We start from the raw sequence: 18,999 nt of genomic DNA on the forward strand, positions 1-18,999 counted from the left end.
TTGCCAGATTGGAAGCGGCAGGTTTCCAGCGCCTGGCTCTTGCTTCTGTGTCGCAAAGATTGTTTCATCGCTTGAAGCGAGAACAAAACACTGGCCAAAAGGTGGCAGCGCCGCTTTCAAATAGGAGAAAACGGTTCGCCGTAATTCCCTATATACATGCTGTTTCGCACCGCCTCAAAAAACATTGCCGGGCAGGACGACGTGAATGTCGTTTTTCTAGCAGGCAACCTGCTGGGGGGTGTGTGTGCCAGCATTGATAGAAACGTGCAGGAGCGAGGAGCGGCCCGTGGTGATAAGTGCTCCATAAAGCACGAAAAGCAGTTCACGAAATGCACCTGCAGAGTCGTGTACTCCATCCCGCTGCTTCCATGCGGTGGCCAGTGTATAGGCCATACGGGGCGGTGCTTAAATGTCCGATTGAGAGAACATGCTGGGTCTCTCAACGGAGTGCCGTCCTCACACCTGTCCCGCCGCTGCCTGGAATGCGGTTGCGCTCCCCTTTGAAAAAAACGGTCGTGGTGATGAGAAGCAGAAGCCAGCGCACGAGGGAAATTGCGGAAGCGTACAGAATTATAAAAAGCGGTGACACGTGCTTGAGCCACCCATCTATCGCACTAATAGATGAGGAAATAGGTTTCCTAGACAAGTCGTGTGTGTAAGTGCCTACGTGATATGTGTGTGTGACTCGTGTATGATTTCATATTTTTTAATCTCTTCTTGGTTGCTTAAATAACACGTGTTCTTCCAACAAAATTTCAGTTGCTAGACAGCCCCTGTGTCGTCTATTCTCTTCTTCGTGTGTTGTTTACGTTCGCGCTTACCACAATGAATGCTATCCAACTCGCCCATTTGGCAACCTTATTAAAACCATGATCATCCCTGGCACGCCTTATGCAAGGGTATGTTTCAAGGGGAGAAAGGGACTGAGAGAAAAGCAGCTGGAAAGAAGGAAGGAGAGCATGAGAGCAGGATTTGTTTGGGAGGGTGAACGGTGAGAGGCAGAGAGAAACAAGATCGCAATTTTTTTAGGTGGGACAGCTGTTAAGAGGGAAGGCAGGTTTGGACAAGTTTCTATGAGAATGACCATTCTACGAAGAGTGGAAGACAGTACGCTGGGCATGATGCACCATAACAGCTCTATGTAAAAGAGGAGCTAATGGCAAATGAAGAACTGTGCAAGTTTGTAACACTGAAAATGAAAATATTGGGTGAATGTCTTTATGAAGGGACATGACGTCGGCATTCAATAAAATGGGAACATAAATATCAGTAACAGCTTCAAGCCAATTTCTATTGAAACTTTTCTTACACGTGCAACGTACCATTTATTCTGCTCTTTGAGCCCACATGGAGTCACTTTGCACCTCTGATGAAGAAAGTCGCTTTGCTTCATGCCTATTTTGATATCTTGCGGAAAAAAGGTTCTTCACTCTGCTTGATCTTGACGTGCTTATGTCGCTGCTTCATGTGGTGAACGAATGCAGCATGGACGTATTATGTGTTCGGTGACCCCTGCATGCCATATGTGCGTTTTTCTCTGCAGGTACACACACCATGCAGCCAAATCTGTAGGCACACCTACATTGAGGGCGCAAACTCCCCGTTTACGTAGATGTCATTGCTACTCCAACGGTGTTTCACGCTCTGGCATGTCACGGGGCATGGTCTACTGGCCCAGTAGACTCAGTTTCACGACTTCAAAAGCCGTGGAGAATGCTAATGAGGAGATTATGATCTGTTGCTAGATAATCGAGTCGTTTCGCAGCCGCAGTGCAGCTGGAGCCTTTTTGCCCACACTACTTTGTGTCGTGAACTGTAGCTGCTGCGGGACGTTGGAAATATGGGTGCCACTATAAATTATGATCAATGTAGGAAATTCCCTACCATGCATAGATGTATCCAGAGTAACGCCCCTTCTGGAGGTACGGATTTGTGTGGCGAAATTGGAGCATTGCGGAAGGGAGAGGGGCCTGTGCTCATTGTAGGCTGGGTAGTTCTGTTGTACTAAGCACTTTCGGGATGGGGAATCTACAATTGTTACCGTTAACATCTGACTTTTGTGTGCTTTTTTTTCTCAGCCTCTATTACACAAGGGAGCACACAAGGTAATGTTTTCTCGTATGTCCTACTCTTTCTCTTTTGTTCAGCAACGAACCAGGAATCATAACTTTGCTAACAAACTTGGGTGCCAACATCAATTCCCGAAACAAGAGGAACCACACTGCCCTTCACGTTGCAGTGAACAAGGAGTTCGTCAATTGCGTGCGGGTGCTGACAAGTTCCGCATCTCGACTAGACGTCAATCTTCAGGTGGGGTTACTCCTTGATTTTGTTTCGTTTATTTGATACGCAAATTATACATTATTCTCTTATCAGGGCGTTGTAACGATTTTATGTGGTGAACGGTAGCACTATCGACACGTAGGAGTCCAGACTCTACAATGGTTTTTCTGGGCAATGATAGCTTTGAGCAAATGTGATTACTTGTAATATTTTCATTGTTCGTAGTATTTTCACAGTGTCCCATGGGTTCTCTGTTGCAAAAAGTACCAGGCACCTAGCCTGAACTCGTTGTCAGTGTATATCTTTGATTTAAATGTTGCGTGGTTTAAGCTTTACAGGACAATAGCTGCAAAGAACAAATATAACAAAAGACGTTTCATATCTGCTAACTTTGCCAGAAATAAAATTACACCTGCTCCCTGCAAGGACAAGTATGTGAAATTCTAAGGCTCTCCACTGGTGAGGAAGGGAATGGGTTAAGGACGCCTTTGAATGGGTGACAGGCGCATTTATTACGCATTCGCTGTGGCATTTTGGTTTTATTTGTAGGCTACACAGATAATTCCTGTGTATGGTAAACTATGCGCATAGCTGATTACCTTGGAGTTGTGAGGAGTTCAGAACGCGCATCAGATTTCTCAGGTGCAATCCCACCCTGCCTTTCCTCAACTTTTTCTCTCTTTTTTACCACTCATGCCATTATCATCTTGAACCCTTTTTACCCAATCTCATTATAAAGGTTTGTGGATAAGAGCTAATGGAGCTTGTTTTGAGGCTGTATCGTGATATGTGTTTTACCCGGCTATATGACTGCAAAAACTAGTGAAAATGGCTTTTTTGCTTGCACTTGCTGCCTAATGTTTGCAATCAGTATACAGCGATAACGCTAGCGTGGCTCACCGTCCCACCAGCTAAAGCCACAGATAGCCAGATAGCACCACGGCTTTTCCTCTGAATTTCTTTGCGGATGGTACACGAGAAAACACACCGACGGTACACCTGTCAAGCTGAGCACGCAAGAGCTGTAATATGTAGCTCATCGCGCAGGTGTTTCTGTGTGTGTATGATCTCGGCAAGCAGCAATGCAAAGAGAGAAGAGGCGTCATGCCAGTTTACGTTTCCAAGCGGTGATAAAGACAGAGCAAAGGGTGTGGAGACGAGGAGTAGTCAAGACCACAGTGTCCAGAAGGGGAATGACACATTCAGGCTCAACCTGAGGCAGTCCTTGGCGATGAAGTGCTAAATACGTAAATAGATAAAAAAGCTCACTTCATACTGAATTGGATGCACGCATGTGAAGGACAAATGAAGAAACCCATTTCGGCTCGCCTTGTGATAATGCGTGCTTGGGAACCTTGTTAGCGGATGTTCTTTGTGCAGAAAAAAATAGCCATACTAACTAAAACACATCTAACGTTTTCCACCGTCTGCCCATATCGCTTCATCAAAGGCGTTTTCTGTTGCACACGTGAAACATATAGTCTTCTTGTAGCGGGGCATTTAAAGCAAAATCCCCGTGTGAGACATACGCTTAATACATGTAAGCTATGGTTCACTCATATTCTAAATTTGTGCTTTATGGAGATGTTCCCTGGTCCGCCAGTTCAATAATAAAAACATCAAAAGCGTTTTCGGGGAGTATAGCTTTCACTGCCTTTTGAATTGACGTGTCAAAATATGCCGCGTGTTCCGCAATATTGTGCCTTTGTCTTAAAGCTAGCTCAAAATCGCTGTATTAATGTAATTGGATAGAATTTTTAAAGCCCATTACTACGTAGCCAGGCGAGAAAAACCTCGCGGTGCCGTGTACGCAGATAACTTTTGCTTTGCACTGCCATAGCTTGCGTGAGAACACCCGGTTTGCGAAGAGTTAAATGTTACGGAAAGAAGCGAAAAGTGTCTGTCTCTCAGCTGAGTGTGCGGGCAAAGCTTAAGCGATAGCGGCGGCCCGGCACGGCGGCACGGGGCGGTGCAGCGCCAACGTACAAAAGGCAATCACCAGCCGCACTTCATTTCGAAGTGTGTTGGCCACGCCATAGGTACTTAAGGAGCAGGCAGCTTACAATTAGCGACGCTACGAGCATGAATGTGTAAACACCGGCTGCGCGTTTACACATTGCACATTGCATTTACACATTGCATAATGCATAAGCCCATTTTCTTCCAACAATTGGCAGGTCGGCCTATATTCACCCCAACTTATTTGTGGGACCATACGACCATTTGTGTATGGCACTTTATTCTATATCTGTAAAAATTGATCTGTTGAAGCGATTTGCCATCTCGGAGAGTTATGCTTGGTGTTCCAAAGTAGCTTTTATTTAAAAAAAAAAACATTGCGGCCCTCATTTCGTTTTTCAATCTCGCGTTGCTGGAAAGCAGGTGACACAACATTTATTCTTGCGGAGGGTGGTTGTGGTACTCGTTTCAACGACTAGTTAGGAGAAAAAACATTGGTGGGGACTTGAGGCTCCGCTTTTCAATCAGTTACTTCCTCCCACGTTAATGAGCCCGGCTGGCGCGGCTTGGTTTGTATAGAAACGTGGTTATAGAAATTCTTTTCACAAGCGAAGAGGAGTGACATTATTAAAAAGCTCAGGCACCGTCAATATTATTATACTATTAAATTGTGGTGATTATGTGATACCAATCGGTCAACATTCTGGAACCACTGTTTGATAAAAAATGTGTGTACCGTTTCTTTCCACTCTTTAAATAAAGACTACCAGACTACCATATTGTTTTCGTTTAATGTGCACTGCCTAAGCAAAAATTAGAGTGAGTATCAACAAAACTCATCACGAATACCACATGAATACTAGTACATTAGTTTTTCCATTACTTAAGGAATGAACAGAACCATGAAATGGCATGGCTTCCTTGTTTGGTACACTTGCTTCCGGAGCATTCGTGTTGTTTATGACGGGAATCGTTTTATAGTGGTCATGTAAGCTTTCGGTCTATCTTAGGTTGCTATTTTGTTTCTTTGATCTTTGCTCGCACTGTTTTGATTAATATGTTTAGTACAAAATATGTTGGGCTGCAATTTTTAATATTTTTTTCCATCTTCATAAAATTATTTATAGAGCGACCCATGCGCTAAGTGTTTTTTGGTGAAATTGTGCACGATGCGTACTGAATAAGCTTAGTAACTGACCATTTTTCTGTGTCATGGCTTGTTGCATGTTCTGTCAATTAGGGATTTAGAATTTTAAATTAAGGAGTAAACACAATGCTTTCACTGTGATTGCACCTTTTTGCTGTGAGAGAGAGTCATAACGCAAACCAACGCCACCGGAATTGCAACTAAGGCTGCTTATAGGACTAAGACTGTCTTTGTGACGCGTTAATTGATAGGCATATTCAGCAATTGTATTGAGTGTAACCTTCCTTACAGGATGAGGATGGTGACACACCCATCCACGATGCTGTTGGAAAGAAAAGCTTGGAGGCCATAGATATGCTCCTAAACTTTCCTGGCGCGGACTTTACGATCAAGAACAAGCGTGGCTTCAACGTTCTTCACATGGCTGCTCTAAAAGGAAATAACTTGTGAGCAGTTATTTTCTTAAAAGCATTTGCTGCTTATTTCTTAACAATTTACAATTGTTCATTAAGGCGTGCCTCGTTTGTTTTTTAGGCATTTAACTAAGTGCTGAGATGGTATCCGCACCTGAGGTATTTGTGCTTCACCGACGTTAGCTTCCAGCTGGATTCTTGAAAATTTGGCACCTTGAAGTGTTGCCTGGAACTGGGAATGCAGAACCAGGATTTGGCTCCCGGACCTTTTTAAGGTGGAAGCCTTACGTTCCTAATTCCACGAAAAACCGTTGTTGCCGTCGTCTGGTCAAGAAAATGCCGGCTTTTGGGAAATTAAAATTAAGAACACATGTGTAAACCCGTCGGTTCTGAACCCAGCTTTCCACATTACCATTCCCATGCACTATTATTGCTTTGTAAAAGCGTTGGAATGTTCCCATTGAAGAATTGGCCAAGAATCGGGGACTTTGAGGAGCTGATGTGGTAGCCCCAATGATTCACAAAACCATGAATGGGAGCATAAAAATTTGTAGCATAGCACGAGCTGTGTAACACCTGAACGTGATAACACACGAATAGAAGAAAAGCTATTCCTCGAAGTAAATTTCAGTAAATAACACAGAACGAAATGCGAAGAAAGACATCGAAAAGGAGATGTTGCAGTAAAGGAGGCGGGGATACCTATTTACAGGTTTAGCCTACGAAGTACTTAAGCACATTTATGGGCTTGGAGGAATTTTGGAGGTCAAGCATATGCCCCATGCATAAGCAGAAAAATATTTGGGTGGTTGGTTCGTCAGGCTGGGTGCGCTTGTTCCAATCAATTACCTGTTGTGCAAAATGAAACACGCAATGATGGGGCGCGCACATGTGAGCACATGTGGCCTCTTCATTTTCCTATAATTCTCGGAATGCGTGAGTGATTTATGGAGAAGTTATTTATTATGTAACAGTGTGTTTTTTATGTAGACGCCACAGATTGGTTTATTCGACCGTGCACTCAGGGGATTGCAGCAGGTAGCGACGAACCATTATTGCTTTCAATTTACCATGTATTTTCACTGCCAAGTTTTTGCCCACCCCTAAAAGGACATTTGAGGGATCAATAAAGCAATGAATTGTACTCAAGGTGTACCTTAACATTGACATGTGCGAGTAGTAATTTGTGCCTTCAAAGGACCCGAAAAGAAGTTATTTTGGAGCAGCCTTAGAATGACGCGAACAAATTTTAATCGAAGATAAATGTATACATACACAATTCATCACGTTTGTAGTACTAATTGGTACGATAGACATAGGTGGAAGCACAGTAAAAAGAACCAACTGTGTTCTTGAGTTTTTTAATATTTGGGCTTAGAACAAATTGTTCCATGGTTTCTTTTGTGCATATTGGTATTAAACTTCAAAACTATGTTTTGGGGACGCAAGCAAAATATATTAGTTTACTGATGTCTTTGTTTCCCATTCTTCTGGATAGTGCGGTGGAGCGTATACTCTCAAAAAAGCCAGATCTCGTGAACGTGAAGAAAACAGACGGCTACGGGCCGTTGCATATTGCTGCTTTAAACGGACATCACCTTGTTGTGAAGACCTTGCTCAATCAGGTATAGTAGAGTTTGCAGAACACTGTAATTACTGTAGAGGCTATCAGAAATTTTCATTTGGTGCGCCGCAATTAGCTTACACGTAGAGTACCCAGAATTCTTTTTTGAACAGTATACTTATAGCGCCTATTGAGGTTCTCCAGAGAAGGTGCCGTCGTACGTAAAAAATTGCGCAATGCATCACCATATCAAGTCAAGCATGTGCTGTAGTAAGCCATACAAGAGACGACGTGATTTTGTTTGATGCCGCAAATAATGTGTACCACCAGTGATGGCTCAAAAGAAACTAGATATGATAAAATTGTTTTCACTACCGGAAAATCCAATTTGACCAAATTTTACAGCATTTCTTGCTTTGATAAAATGTCCGGATGTGTTATTAATGCAAATTTAAGCAGTGTGGTTGTAACGTACTTACATGTCTGCTGTGAGAAGTATACGTTAAGCTTCTTAACAATGTCAGATTCCTCCAGAGCCGTAGGTAAATTGGTTCAAAATCAATTAGCTTCAAGGAACTTCACCTCTGGTTTTCATGGCTAGCTACAATGTAGACATCTGGTAGCTGCATTCATAGTTTGTGTTGTTTCAAGCTATTTTTTGTTTGTTGTCTGCTCTTTGAATTGGTGGAGTAACCCAATTGGTGAACCTGCCGAAATGAACATTTTTTGTCCTCCACAGAAATTTCTTGTGCTGCCTAAGCGTTCTAACATGACAAAGCGACCGTCTGAACTCATGTCTGCTATGACAACTACTATCTAATTAAGCGTACAAGGCATATCGCTTTTGTCTGCCGCAAGATTTCTGGAAGCAGCACTTAGGTGTTAATTTCATTCAAATGCATTGCAGTAACGCAATTGCAGTGCACTGATTAGGGTTTTGGTACCATGCTAGATGGAATGACAGTATTAGTATCAGTAAGGACTGTATGCGGCCGAAACTATATCGTGTCGGAGTAATGCAAGTGCATGCACTAGCAAAGCCCCCGTGGTTGGAAACCTAAGAAAAGGACGTGTCCCTTCAAGTAGAAGACCATTTGTATGGTTTTCTATTCATCCCTTTCTGTAGCGCAACTGCACGGTCGACCTTGAAAACACCGAGCAGCAGACGCCCCTGCTCCTTGCAGTATACAAGGGGTTCTGTGACATCGCGGAGCTGCTGGTTCAGGCAGGTGCAGACATCAACAAGCCTGATAACGACGGCGACACTGCCATGCACATGAGCTTGTTGAGACGGTCCGAAGTGCAGCCCCAGTCTTTGAGCGCATCCAACTCTCCGGCCGTCACTGCAGTAAGTTGCATCACCTGTGGCAGAAACTTACTTCAGAGTTTTTTGAAATACCTAGAAATATTTGGGTCAGTCTTGCTGAGACTAAGACAGACGTAGGGAGTGTCTTCATTTAGTTGTGCGCCCAGGGTTGTATCAGAATAGCTCAGAACTGCTGAGCAAACAGAACACAGCGAAAGATGACAAACGGCATCCATGTACGTTGGGCTACACAAGGGGTAAACCTTAACAAGTTTCACAGTATCTTTGCACTATTTATTCTTAATTAAGGTTCGGTGAAAATACATATACTTAAAGGCTTTGGCGATATGCTACAAATTAAGCACGGTACGAGAGTGAGAAGTAGACTCACCCAATATAAAAAAATATTGTTTCTGTGAGAGCAGGGGTGGGCAACTTGCATCCCGCAGGCCGAATGTGTCTTGCAAGGCCATATTATGCGGCCCCTAGCATGCCGTCCAAACCCACGGCCCTCCCTCTGTCACTTGCTCTCTGAAGGCCAACCCGCCAGTTTTGATTACAAATGGGGTTACACGGGAGACAAGAACAGAATCTTGATCACTTCAAGTTGGCATTGTCACCCATCTTCACACTTAGGCAGAATATTGTCGGTTATTGTTAAATAATATTGTCAAGATGATTAATTTGTTCTCGTTGCTTTTAAAGCACCTCTCTGCCCCCAACCCGATTTGCCATCCGGACCACGCCATGTCGGCTTCATTTAACTGGGCATTCCAACTCGAAAGGTTGCTGACCCCTGTTTTTTGGAGCGTAATCTTTACTAGCCTAGTCGAGCGAGTTTCGCAGTGGGTGACAGGGGGACATTGAAGTGAAGAAGTGGTACCACGTGACCCATCGCAGCTGCAGCCGCACGCCTCTCCTGCACCGACTGTCGCATGGCCACCTGTGTCCATGTAAATAACCACGTGACTCACCGATAGCTTGAATTGTAGGTGGCGGAGCCCCTCTGCTGCTCACAGTTTTTGCTATAGCCGGTTCAGTGCTTCAGCCGTTGTGCGATCGAAGTAGGGTACGAGGACGCTGCACCAGCTGTCAATGTGTGCCGAAGTTGTCTGCGTGGTCCCACTGCCGAAACTGGCAAGTTGCGTCGGACTATCCATCATATGTCGCTAAACTTGCTAATAAGTTAAAGCGGCAACGTGAGTATTAGAGCGCAAAGCACCAGGCTGAAATGAGCGGATTGCGGGAGCTTCGACAATCTAAGCGTCGGCAGAAGGATACAGAAAGAGGAGAGCGACAATCTCTGAGGCGGGAATGGACACATCGCCTTCCACTTCGATGACGTCCTCACAAACTGACAAAACAACGGTAGTGAGTGCTCGCATGTGTTCGCTTGCACAACCCGGCGTAGTCGGGGTAAGTAAGCCGCAGCTATTTTCTAGCTTAGATCTTGAAGCCGTCTCTTCTAATCAATTGCTTGCTTCAAAATGATACGCCATGAGCAAGCCCAACACAGTGCTACCTCCAAACATATTTATTAAATAATTCTCTTCGAGGTCCGAGAAATTCTTATGGTTAAAAACTCGGTTTTACGCGAAAACATACGTAGACTCGTATTCATGCAACAAGAGTATTTATGAAAGCTGGGCGGCCTAGGGAAAACTACTGTTTGGGGGCTGGTGGTTGAGGTGCAAAGCAAATGAGGTGTAAGTCAAACTTGTGGTGATTATTTTATACGCCTTTGCATTCAGTGTACATTTGCACGGTAAGGAATGGCGATTCTTCCATGGTGTCATTCGTCACGTTTCGCGGCAATTTCAACTGCTCTTTTAATAATTATTATGACTAAACCAACACAAAAATTATATAAACACAAGGACAACGTTTTCCCCTTTGTACCCTTTTTTCTTTTACTAAAAGCTCTGCCATGAACATTTTCTTTTCTTGAAAGCTCTGCCATGGTCCCTGACAGACACATTTTAGTAGAGACTTTTAAATGCTAAAAACTTTATTTTTATTTGACAACGCTATTCTAGAGGTGAGCAGACGACAATATGCGGTAGCAACTGTTTCATGCTCAAGAAAATGGTGAAAACGTGGGAAAGTGTAACAGCAAACCGTTCATTTTGGTTGGAGTTATGGCCTTAAAAATTGCGAAATTGCTGAGTTGCATCACAAATTTCTGGTATTGTGTGGGGAAATGCCTTCTAGTTTGGGGCTTGCAAAACTACGATTGAGGCTGCTTTAGCGATTGCAGGGCACTGTAGCACTTCTCACAATTCTGGGTATAAGAAATGCGATAGAAATGAGGGTGTCTATTCGGCTGTTTCTAAGAAAGCGAAGGAAGCATTATTCGGCGAATGTTGAGAAATACTGTCAAGGACTCCATCTTATAAATATTTGCGTTACCTGCATAGGCTCAGCCCGGGGGCGTTTCCGTGTCAGAACACCCCCTGGAATTTTCTAAGCGGTGCATTCGCCCCTCTAACCACTGCGCATTTTGGCCTTTTTTTCGTCCGCGCTGTTCACACTCTGCGCTGGTATACTAATATGTCAAATCAAAAGAAAATTGCATAACAAAATGAATATGAAATGATGTTTGCCCCTAGGCTCTCTTTCGGTTTGGTTTTTCTTTGCCAGCGGCGTATAGACGGTATTCACTGAACAGTTTAGCGGGCGATTTCTCTGCTTGACAACACTGAAAAACGGAATGACAGCGCCAGCTAATCCTCCGCATGTGCTTTTCGCCCCCATCTCGCAGGAAAATACACACCAGCGTGCATTGTCAGCCGCGTTTTAACCCGATTCACGACAGTGGCATGAAGAAATATATGATTTGTTGATGCCACTTATGTGGTGGCGCTCTATTTTCCCGCGAGCACTTCGCATCCTCGGAGAATGAAACCACGGTTGAAACCGAAAGCGACACGACGCCCAAAAAGGGGACGCTGGTGCAGTTGCCTTCCACCATGGATGTCGCCACAAATGCTGTCTAATGTGTGGTTTAGTACAATAACCAAATATGCTTTTGAAGAAATGTTTCACGCTTAGGCCGATTCAGTTACGACGGTTGCGTAGCATCTAGTGCATGCGAGGCCGTGTCCCGAGCCGTGCCGTGCTCGCGCTGGCCAGCCGGCACAAGCACTTACAAATCGCAAGTTACCTCTGAACAAATGACTTAAATTTGGCTTCCGCGTGGTAAACGTTTCTACGACCATATTTTTGTTTTTAGTCCCTGAACAGGTGGCAAACCTTGAGTGGAAATCGCCTTTCAGTTACACATGCACGCAACTCGGTCCATCACAAAGCAGTTGCACGCATACGTAGGTTCTTAAGTTTTTTCCGCTCTAACTAGTCGTTCGACGATTTGAACCGGGTCTGGCGTTAGGTAGATCGTAGTGTGCTGCACATAACGGTATTAGGAGTCGAGGTATAAATTTTAGCACTCCGTATGATCCGCCTCTTCCGTAGCTACCGACCCGACGGCGCCTGCGCGCGCAGGCACGGCGGGGAGAACGCACCCCACCGTAACGAATTTCTGGGTATGGCGAGAGCCGGCCCGCGGAACTAATCCACCCTACCGGGACGAATGCACAAGTTCCCAGACGGGTCCCGATACATACGTACCACACGAAACATACTGAATGCGAGTTTTAGCATTCCGTAAGCTCTGTCTGTTCCGGGGTTAGCGTGTTGACCGGGACCCGACTGCCAGTGCGCGCGAAGGCACGGCTAGGAGGGCGCACCCCACCGTAACGAGTGCGTGGGCATGGCCAGAGCTGGCTGTAGAAGTAATCCCCCCTGCCGAAACGAATGCGCAAGGTCCCAGAGGAGCCCGGCCAACACGTTACGCACGTAAAACACTGAGCATACGGCGTGCTAACACTCTATTCGCGTTCAGTTGGGCACAGTTTGGAACATTGTAGAGCTCGCTGTTACGTGCTGTGCATCATCGGGCGCCAGCGGGGACTAAATCTGCCATCTCGTGGAGCCCGACGTAACCAGTGCAGTGTCGTCTCAGCAACACAGATCCCTAGGCAAAAGCATCGCGGCGGAAGCGCAGGATTTTTTGCAGGCGTGCGACGCCAGTGATTACAAGCTTCAGCACACCCCGAAAATATTTCTTGCTACGACACTGATTAGCTTTCCACAGTTTCAAGTCGCAATTTGGTGAATTTGGGGATGATTTTCTTCCAATATATTCCAAGCGTTACGGTAGTTGGACTGATGATTGTCTTCTCGGTGAGAGACGATTCTGATGTCTGTGTTTTCACAGACCCTTATTTTCTGTTCATGATATGCACCTTTCTTTTTAGCATCATTTTTCGTAAAAACAACTCATTCTTCCATAGCAACAGGCCAGTTAGAAATTGTGTGGAGCTGTAAGGGTTGACGATGTACCATATTCACATAGCATGGTCGTCCTTGTACTTCCTGTGCAACGAAAAATGGCCAGAACCAATCAGGAATCGAATATCACACAATGTGAGGAGAGATGGTCATACAAAGTTTGAACAGTTCCTCACACTTCTATCAAAACAATATCTGAGGCAGCCTTCCATTAGACTGAGATTTTGGTGCTTGTCTTTATTCCCTCGCTTGCTAATATGTCTAATTGTTTTATAGTTGTGTAACACTAATTGCCCAGTGTCTTTTCCTACCTTTCTTACTTTGCCTTAAGAGTTTCGGTTGCATTGAGATCTTGCAAGAGTTTTCTCCTGGTTGTACCCACTCGTGTGTACAATGACTCAAAAGTAAGTCAGCTGCAGTGGCTGCTGTCGTGTTGGGATCATAATTCTACCATTAACAGGTTGGATCTGAGATACAGGATGAAAGTGTCTTGGGACTACAAAGCACATCTGCACCATTTTCTCATAATGCCTCCTTAGGTCCACAATGTTTTAACTCGTCACGTTACTGAGTATTTGTCCTCCAACGATTTCTGTTCGCATGCCTTGGTAGACACACTACTTTTTGCGTCACCGATATTGTGTATGAATTGCAACAAATTACTTCTTTAACTCCTTCTTCCTTAATTTGAGCCAGTAGATGCCCCACTGCAACATCCATAATTCTTGATACACTTTGTCTATTTGGGTCGTTCAGCATAATATGCAAATTTTAGTGCTCTTTGATTTAATATGCCGACGTAAATAAAACGAAAACTTCTTCTACTGCTTAAACTCCATCATAAAATAATTTTGTTACAGAGGATTACTGCCGAGTTTGCACACTAGCTCCTCAATGGGGTTGGCGACGCCCCACCATTTCGTTTTGTGCTAAAGCTTATATTTTCCTAGTACTCGTTGCGTTCCCCTGGGGATACTAAATGCCTGTGTTACAACTATAACGTAATACTCTTTACAGGGTCATTCAATGATAGAAAGCACGATATTTTACAGCGAAGCTGTTTATTGCTAGTGTTCTATGTATTTTTGTGTATAAGCAAAAGCTCCCCACGCTCCACACATCGTTAATGTGCGCGGTGCTCAGTATCACGCAGCATGGATGTGTCGGTTTGTAGGTATGAGTGGTTACATACTTCTTGCTCTTGCACGAGTCCTCCCTTACCTTAACTCAAAAAGTTCTTCACAAATGTACGGCTGTGCGATCAGTGTCGGTGATGTTTACGATCGCACCGCCCTCTCTTTATTTTTGTTTTACGTACTTGCGCGCCTACTCTCCTTTGCCACTCTCTCTTGGTGGCGGGTTCGTCGCGAATATATAGTTACATTCTGCCGTACGGTGGCCACGTCAAAACATGACATCTGCGTAGTTTCGTCCCGCTCTTCAAGGCGAGGCCAGTAGTCTGTGAATGTGTACAAAACCAGAAAGACAAGATCACAAGTTTGTGGGCTTATATTTCAATATGATGACTTACCTTGTTTGTTTGTACCTGTTTCGAAATTTTGTGTCGCCCTCCGCCGCTCGCAATCCGCCATCGAGGAATGGAATAACCTATGACTTGGTTTGAATAACGCAGTAGGTTTGCAATTTTATTTGTAAAAAAATGCTGTTGTGTTTCTCGCAGGTCATGCAGAGCCTTCTTGAAAGCGGCCAGCGGGGGGCTGACACGAGGCTAGCGTTGGCTTGCTTTCTGGCCAACCGAGGGGGTGACCTTCACCGCACGAACAAAAAAGGACTTTCAACTCTTAAGATTGCTGAAAGCGCAGCGGAAGTGGAGCTACTTCTCATCTGGAAGACAAAAACTTGGTAACACATGCACCATTGTTCGGTTACGTCACCGCCGTCAGGGCTAAATTGGCACACTTTATCTATACAGGTAGATAGTGCAAAATAGGTTAATGAAGCAAGTCCTTTGTCATAGCGGCCCCCTTCATCTACGTTTTAAAAGAAGTAAACATATCCTGAAGATCAAGTAACAAAGGTGAATCGCTATTGACACAACTATGATCTCTGAGTCTGTAACAAGCTTTTTATGAGGACAAAACATCAGCAACAGCCATGCATTCCTCTTCTTTTCCGACATTTTACAAATGTGTAGGTGGCAGTGAAAGAGAACTGGGAAGTGTCGCCATTTGATATTGCACAAAATAAAGCCTAATGCGACGCGAATACGGTACATACCTGCCTGTGACATGATGCAGCATTTTGTTTTATGAATGCCTGCTCTGCATTTTTATAATCAAGCCCGAACCGTGTACGAAACTATTATAAGCTCGGGTACCTGAAAAAGGTTCGAGGAATGTGTCTGCCTTCAAGTGTCGTAAACCGTGGCCTATTTCTTTTGGAAATTTATGCTAATGTGAAGAGCTGCACGGCAGCTATATCTTTGCAAGGAGACATAAGTCCAATAAAAGCATTTTTTTCTTCTAACGAAATAGCGCGATGCACGGGACAAAGGGAAGGAAAGACGACACAAGCGCTGACTAACAACTGTTTATTTGAAAACAAAGAACGGAATATATAGGCGAAATGTCATCAAAGAGTAGCCCTGCGCATGATCAGTGAACAAATTAGGTTATTTGCAAACAGAGGGAATGTTACATTCAATGGAAGACGCATTCATGATAAGTATATTGATTTTTCCAGGAGCGCCAGTGAAGGGGTGCTTACACACGAGGTTCCTCTCTTGTGTATCGCAAACGCTTTCGCGAGTGCGCTGGCCCTTGTATCTTCGTAAGATACTGCATTTCTCGAACTGCGGTGTACATGGCAAGCCTTGACGTGTTGAGCAAGCATGCTGCCCGTGCCAAAAAACCCTGCTGAAGCATTTTTTCATTTGTGTTACGGCACCAAATTTGCGCAATTCGCGCAGGAAAGGCATTCGGATGGCAAAAAACAGCGCAAAGAAATTGAACGGAACCAAAATCCTGTGAGCCGTACGAACCGTATGAAAATCAGTATGAACCAACTAGCCCGCCTTTACACTCTAGTAAAGGCACTCAGTTCGCTGATGCGATTAGTACTCATTTTTTTGCGTAGATAATTATGTAGGCTTGGCTCTAAGCGACGATAATTTTACATATTTGTACCATGCTTAGTTATCATCATAATTGACCTAAACTTAACGTTACTGAGGCACGAATACTCCATGGTATCGCGCTCCACTCCTCATAAGAGATACTGACGTTCCTTCTGGTGGCCGCAATCAGGATCCTTGTATCGGTACACAAGAGAAACAGCGGAGAGCCAGTAGACTATAGAACGAGGCTACGCTTTTGCCTTGCATCTGGAGTGGGAACATGATTCCTGAGGTCGACTTGTGCGCAAATTGCCTGGCATGTGTTGGAGGATACGTTTTCATGTTTGTGCCCGTCTGAGTCTAACCAATACAAAAAAGGTTCTGAGCAATGTCATGAAAAGCAGGATTATTTTTTTGCAGTGAAGCGACCACTGTGAGTTCCACGGTACCAGATGATGAACAGCCGGTAATAAGAGGGGTGGCGTGCAAGATCTGCGACGAATGTCCTGCCAATGTGCGATTCGATCCCTGCGGCCACAAGCTCTACTGCGAAGAATGCTGCAAGCGAATGAAGTGCTGCCTGAGTTGCGGAGTAAAAATAACGGCCAAGGTTGCCATCGGTAAGCAGACTAGGGCTTCAAACGTACCTTTAAAGTTTACCATAACGAACTACGAAGCCCGGATAACAAACTTAAAAAAAAACCACAACAGTTGGAAAATTTGGTATTAAGAAATTTGTATCATGTAACATAACCGCCTTGGTTCATGAGTGACTATCATTTTTTGTGAAGAAGAAAGGGGGCGGACTCTTGGAATTTGAAAATACGGAGAGGATTGAGCTTCAATGTGAACTACAAATAAGAGGTCCTGGCCAGACGTCTTGAAGATGTCTTTGTGATGTGAACCCTGCCATAAATGACAAGCAGCAAGCCCCATGGAAGACTAAAAGTAAGAATAATAATGACCGCAATAAGAATTTAGATGGCGGAAGCGGACAACTGCTGGAATTACTATCTGTAGATGCAAAGAAAATGGCACTTGCACTGAATGCCTTTGGCTATTAGATGGTACATAGCCTTTCTAACATAACGTTTGGGACGCTGTCCGGATATGGGTGTTTGAGTTCAATTCAGAATTGACACCTGCAATACTGAATAATATCAAATCGCTGGCCGTGACCGCAAAAATATTCGGCCACCTTCGCAATTGAGATGCGTAGACTGAGGAAGCAGTGGAGGTGGTGGACGTCACTAGCTTTAACTTTGCTTTTTTAGGTCTGCCCCTTTCTTAAGAGCAAGATGGTTACAAAGCGGAGCTTTCTCTATGCAAACTGAGTTAAATAAAGGTCCACAATCCACCCCAAAGTGCCAAAGTCCGAAGTCAAAGTACGCTTCAATACAGGAAAAGTCCGAAGCCAAAGCCCGTGCACGAACCCAAAGGAAATTTTGAGCTCCCCGAATGCGATGATAGCGCAATCGGATGGACGTCGGTTTCATAACGCCAGGGACCAATGTTGTTTTCCGAAGACGGGAAGCGCTTTTTCTTGAGGCGCGCACCCCCAACCCCTGCTCGTGGGTTCTTTGCCTCCTGGACACTTTCCCTAACGCTTTTCCGCCTAACATTTTCCTGTCCTTAACGTTTGGCATGGTCAGAGCTCAAGCTTAAACAGCTCCTCTGTTAATAGAATATCAGGTACACTTTTCCAGCATGTCGCATTGTGAGAAATCGGAAGACGGGACAGTGGTTGGATTTTTTGGATTGGATTGGATTTTAGTTTGGATTAGATTTTAGAAAGTGGATTTTTAAAATTAAACATAAAGAAACCAAGAATAGTGTTAGTTTAAGGTGCGTACTGTTTCATGTTGAAAGGTGAAGGCTTCAGGAAGCTTCTTCTACAAAGGACGTCCTTCTGCGTTTCAAGAGTGTAAGAACTCAGAGAGGCTCTAGAGGTACGCCCAGCAATTTACCAATGCTGCATCAGAAGTGTCGTAAACCTCACCTGCAGGTTTGTCAAACAAACGCCCGGCCTTCCCAATGCATAAACAGCCACAACGCAGTGGCATACATTGCCCGAAAAGCTCTGGGTACATATTCGGTGGCCAGATAGTCGATATCTCTTAGAACGGGTCATCCCTCGTTCATCATGAAAGGGAAACATAAGAGGCTTCCGGAAAGTGTGCACTGGCACCACCTACTTTCGTCAACTTCGTTTGCAAATATCTGGGATGGCACTAGACTGACGAGCTTGCTCTAGCTTGCTGCTAGTCATGCTGTAGCTTTCAAACCGTGCATGCGAGAATACACCAATGTTTGTCATACATTGGTCACTGTCAAGCAGAAATGCGTCTTCTGGTACCTTTGTGTGTGTGCTTATTTCAGCCGAATATAAACATTGGGACGAAACCAGTAATTACAAAGGTAGTGTATGAACGGTTGGCGGTGAATAATAACACGTTTCTTACATTATTTTATATTCTTTTAGCCTGGCTCCAAAACACTTGTCCAACGGCAATATTGGCGCTCCAGCAGTAGTTTTAGGCTTAATCTTGGCGACATATTTATGTGAGTCGCTATCTTGATGCAGACAGAGACACGCACTTGCACATTCCTTTTCTAAACGCGTTGTATTCACTCTAACTGTTGCTGGCGCCGACAGCTTATCCTTATGGTGGTAGGTAGCTTATCCTTATGGTGGGAGGTAGATTATTTAACAAAGCCTGCATATGTTTTACGTGGTCGTTATAATATGTTTTGCTTGAAGCAAAGGCTACTTCATATTTTAATTCATTGTTAGACAAACAAATATGCAGAGGAAACCTAATACCGGCTCCTTGTTATGCATACAAAAGAAATCGAAGCGTTATCTCTATGCATTTGCTAATATCAATTGTGTAAGATGTT

General features: G+C 44.3%; 1 protein-coding gene across 1 annotated transcript in view; it reads left to right on the top strand.

The window, feature by feature from the left end:
* Nucleotides 1–18,999, top strand: part of LOC144147099 (E3 ubiquitin-protein ligase MIB2-like) — a 145,123-nt gene that overhangs the window by 123,742 nt on the left and 2,382 nt on the right. The window contains exons 16-21 of the mRNA XM_077679158.1: nucleotides 2,148–2,310; nucleotides 5,681–5,835; nucleotides 7,301–7,427; nucleotides 8,493–8,714; nucleotides 14,704–14,885; nucleotides 16,519–16,718. Coding sequence (XP_077535284.1) covers nucleotides 2,148–2,310; nucleotides 5,681–5,835; nucleotides 7,301–7,427; nucleotides 8,493–8,714; nucleotides 14,704–14,885; nucleotides 16,519–16,718 — 1,049 coding nt within the window. The remainder of the gene's footprint in view (nucleotides 1–2,147; nucleotides 2,311–5,680; nucleotides 5,836–7,300; nucleotides 7,428–8,492; nucleotides 8,715–14,703; nucleotides 14,886–16,518; nucleotides 16,719–18,999) is intronic.

This window comes from Haemaphysalis longicornis, unplaced genomic scaffold (assembly GCF_048455015.1).
Source record: "Haemaphysalis longicornis isolate Haplotype H1 unplaced genomic scaffold, Haemaphysalis longicornis Haplotype H1 scaffold_7, whole genome shotgun sequence".
In the NCBI taxonomy this organism is placed as follows: Eukaryota; Metazoa; Arthropoda; class Arachnida; order Ixodida; family Ixodidae; genus Haemaphysalis; species Haemaphysalis longicornis.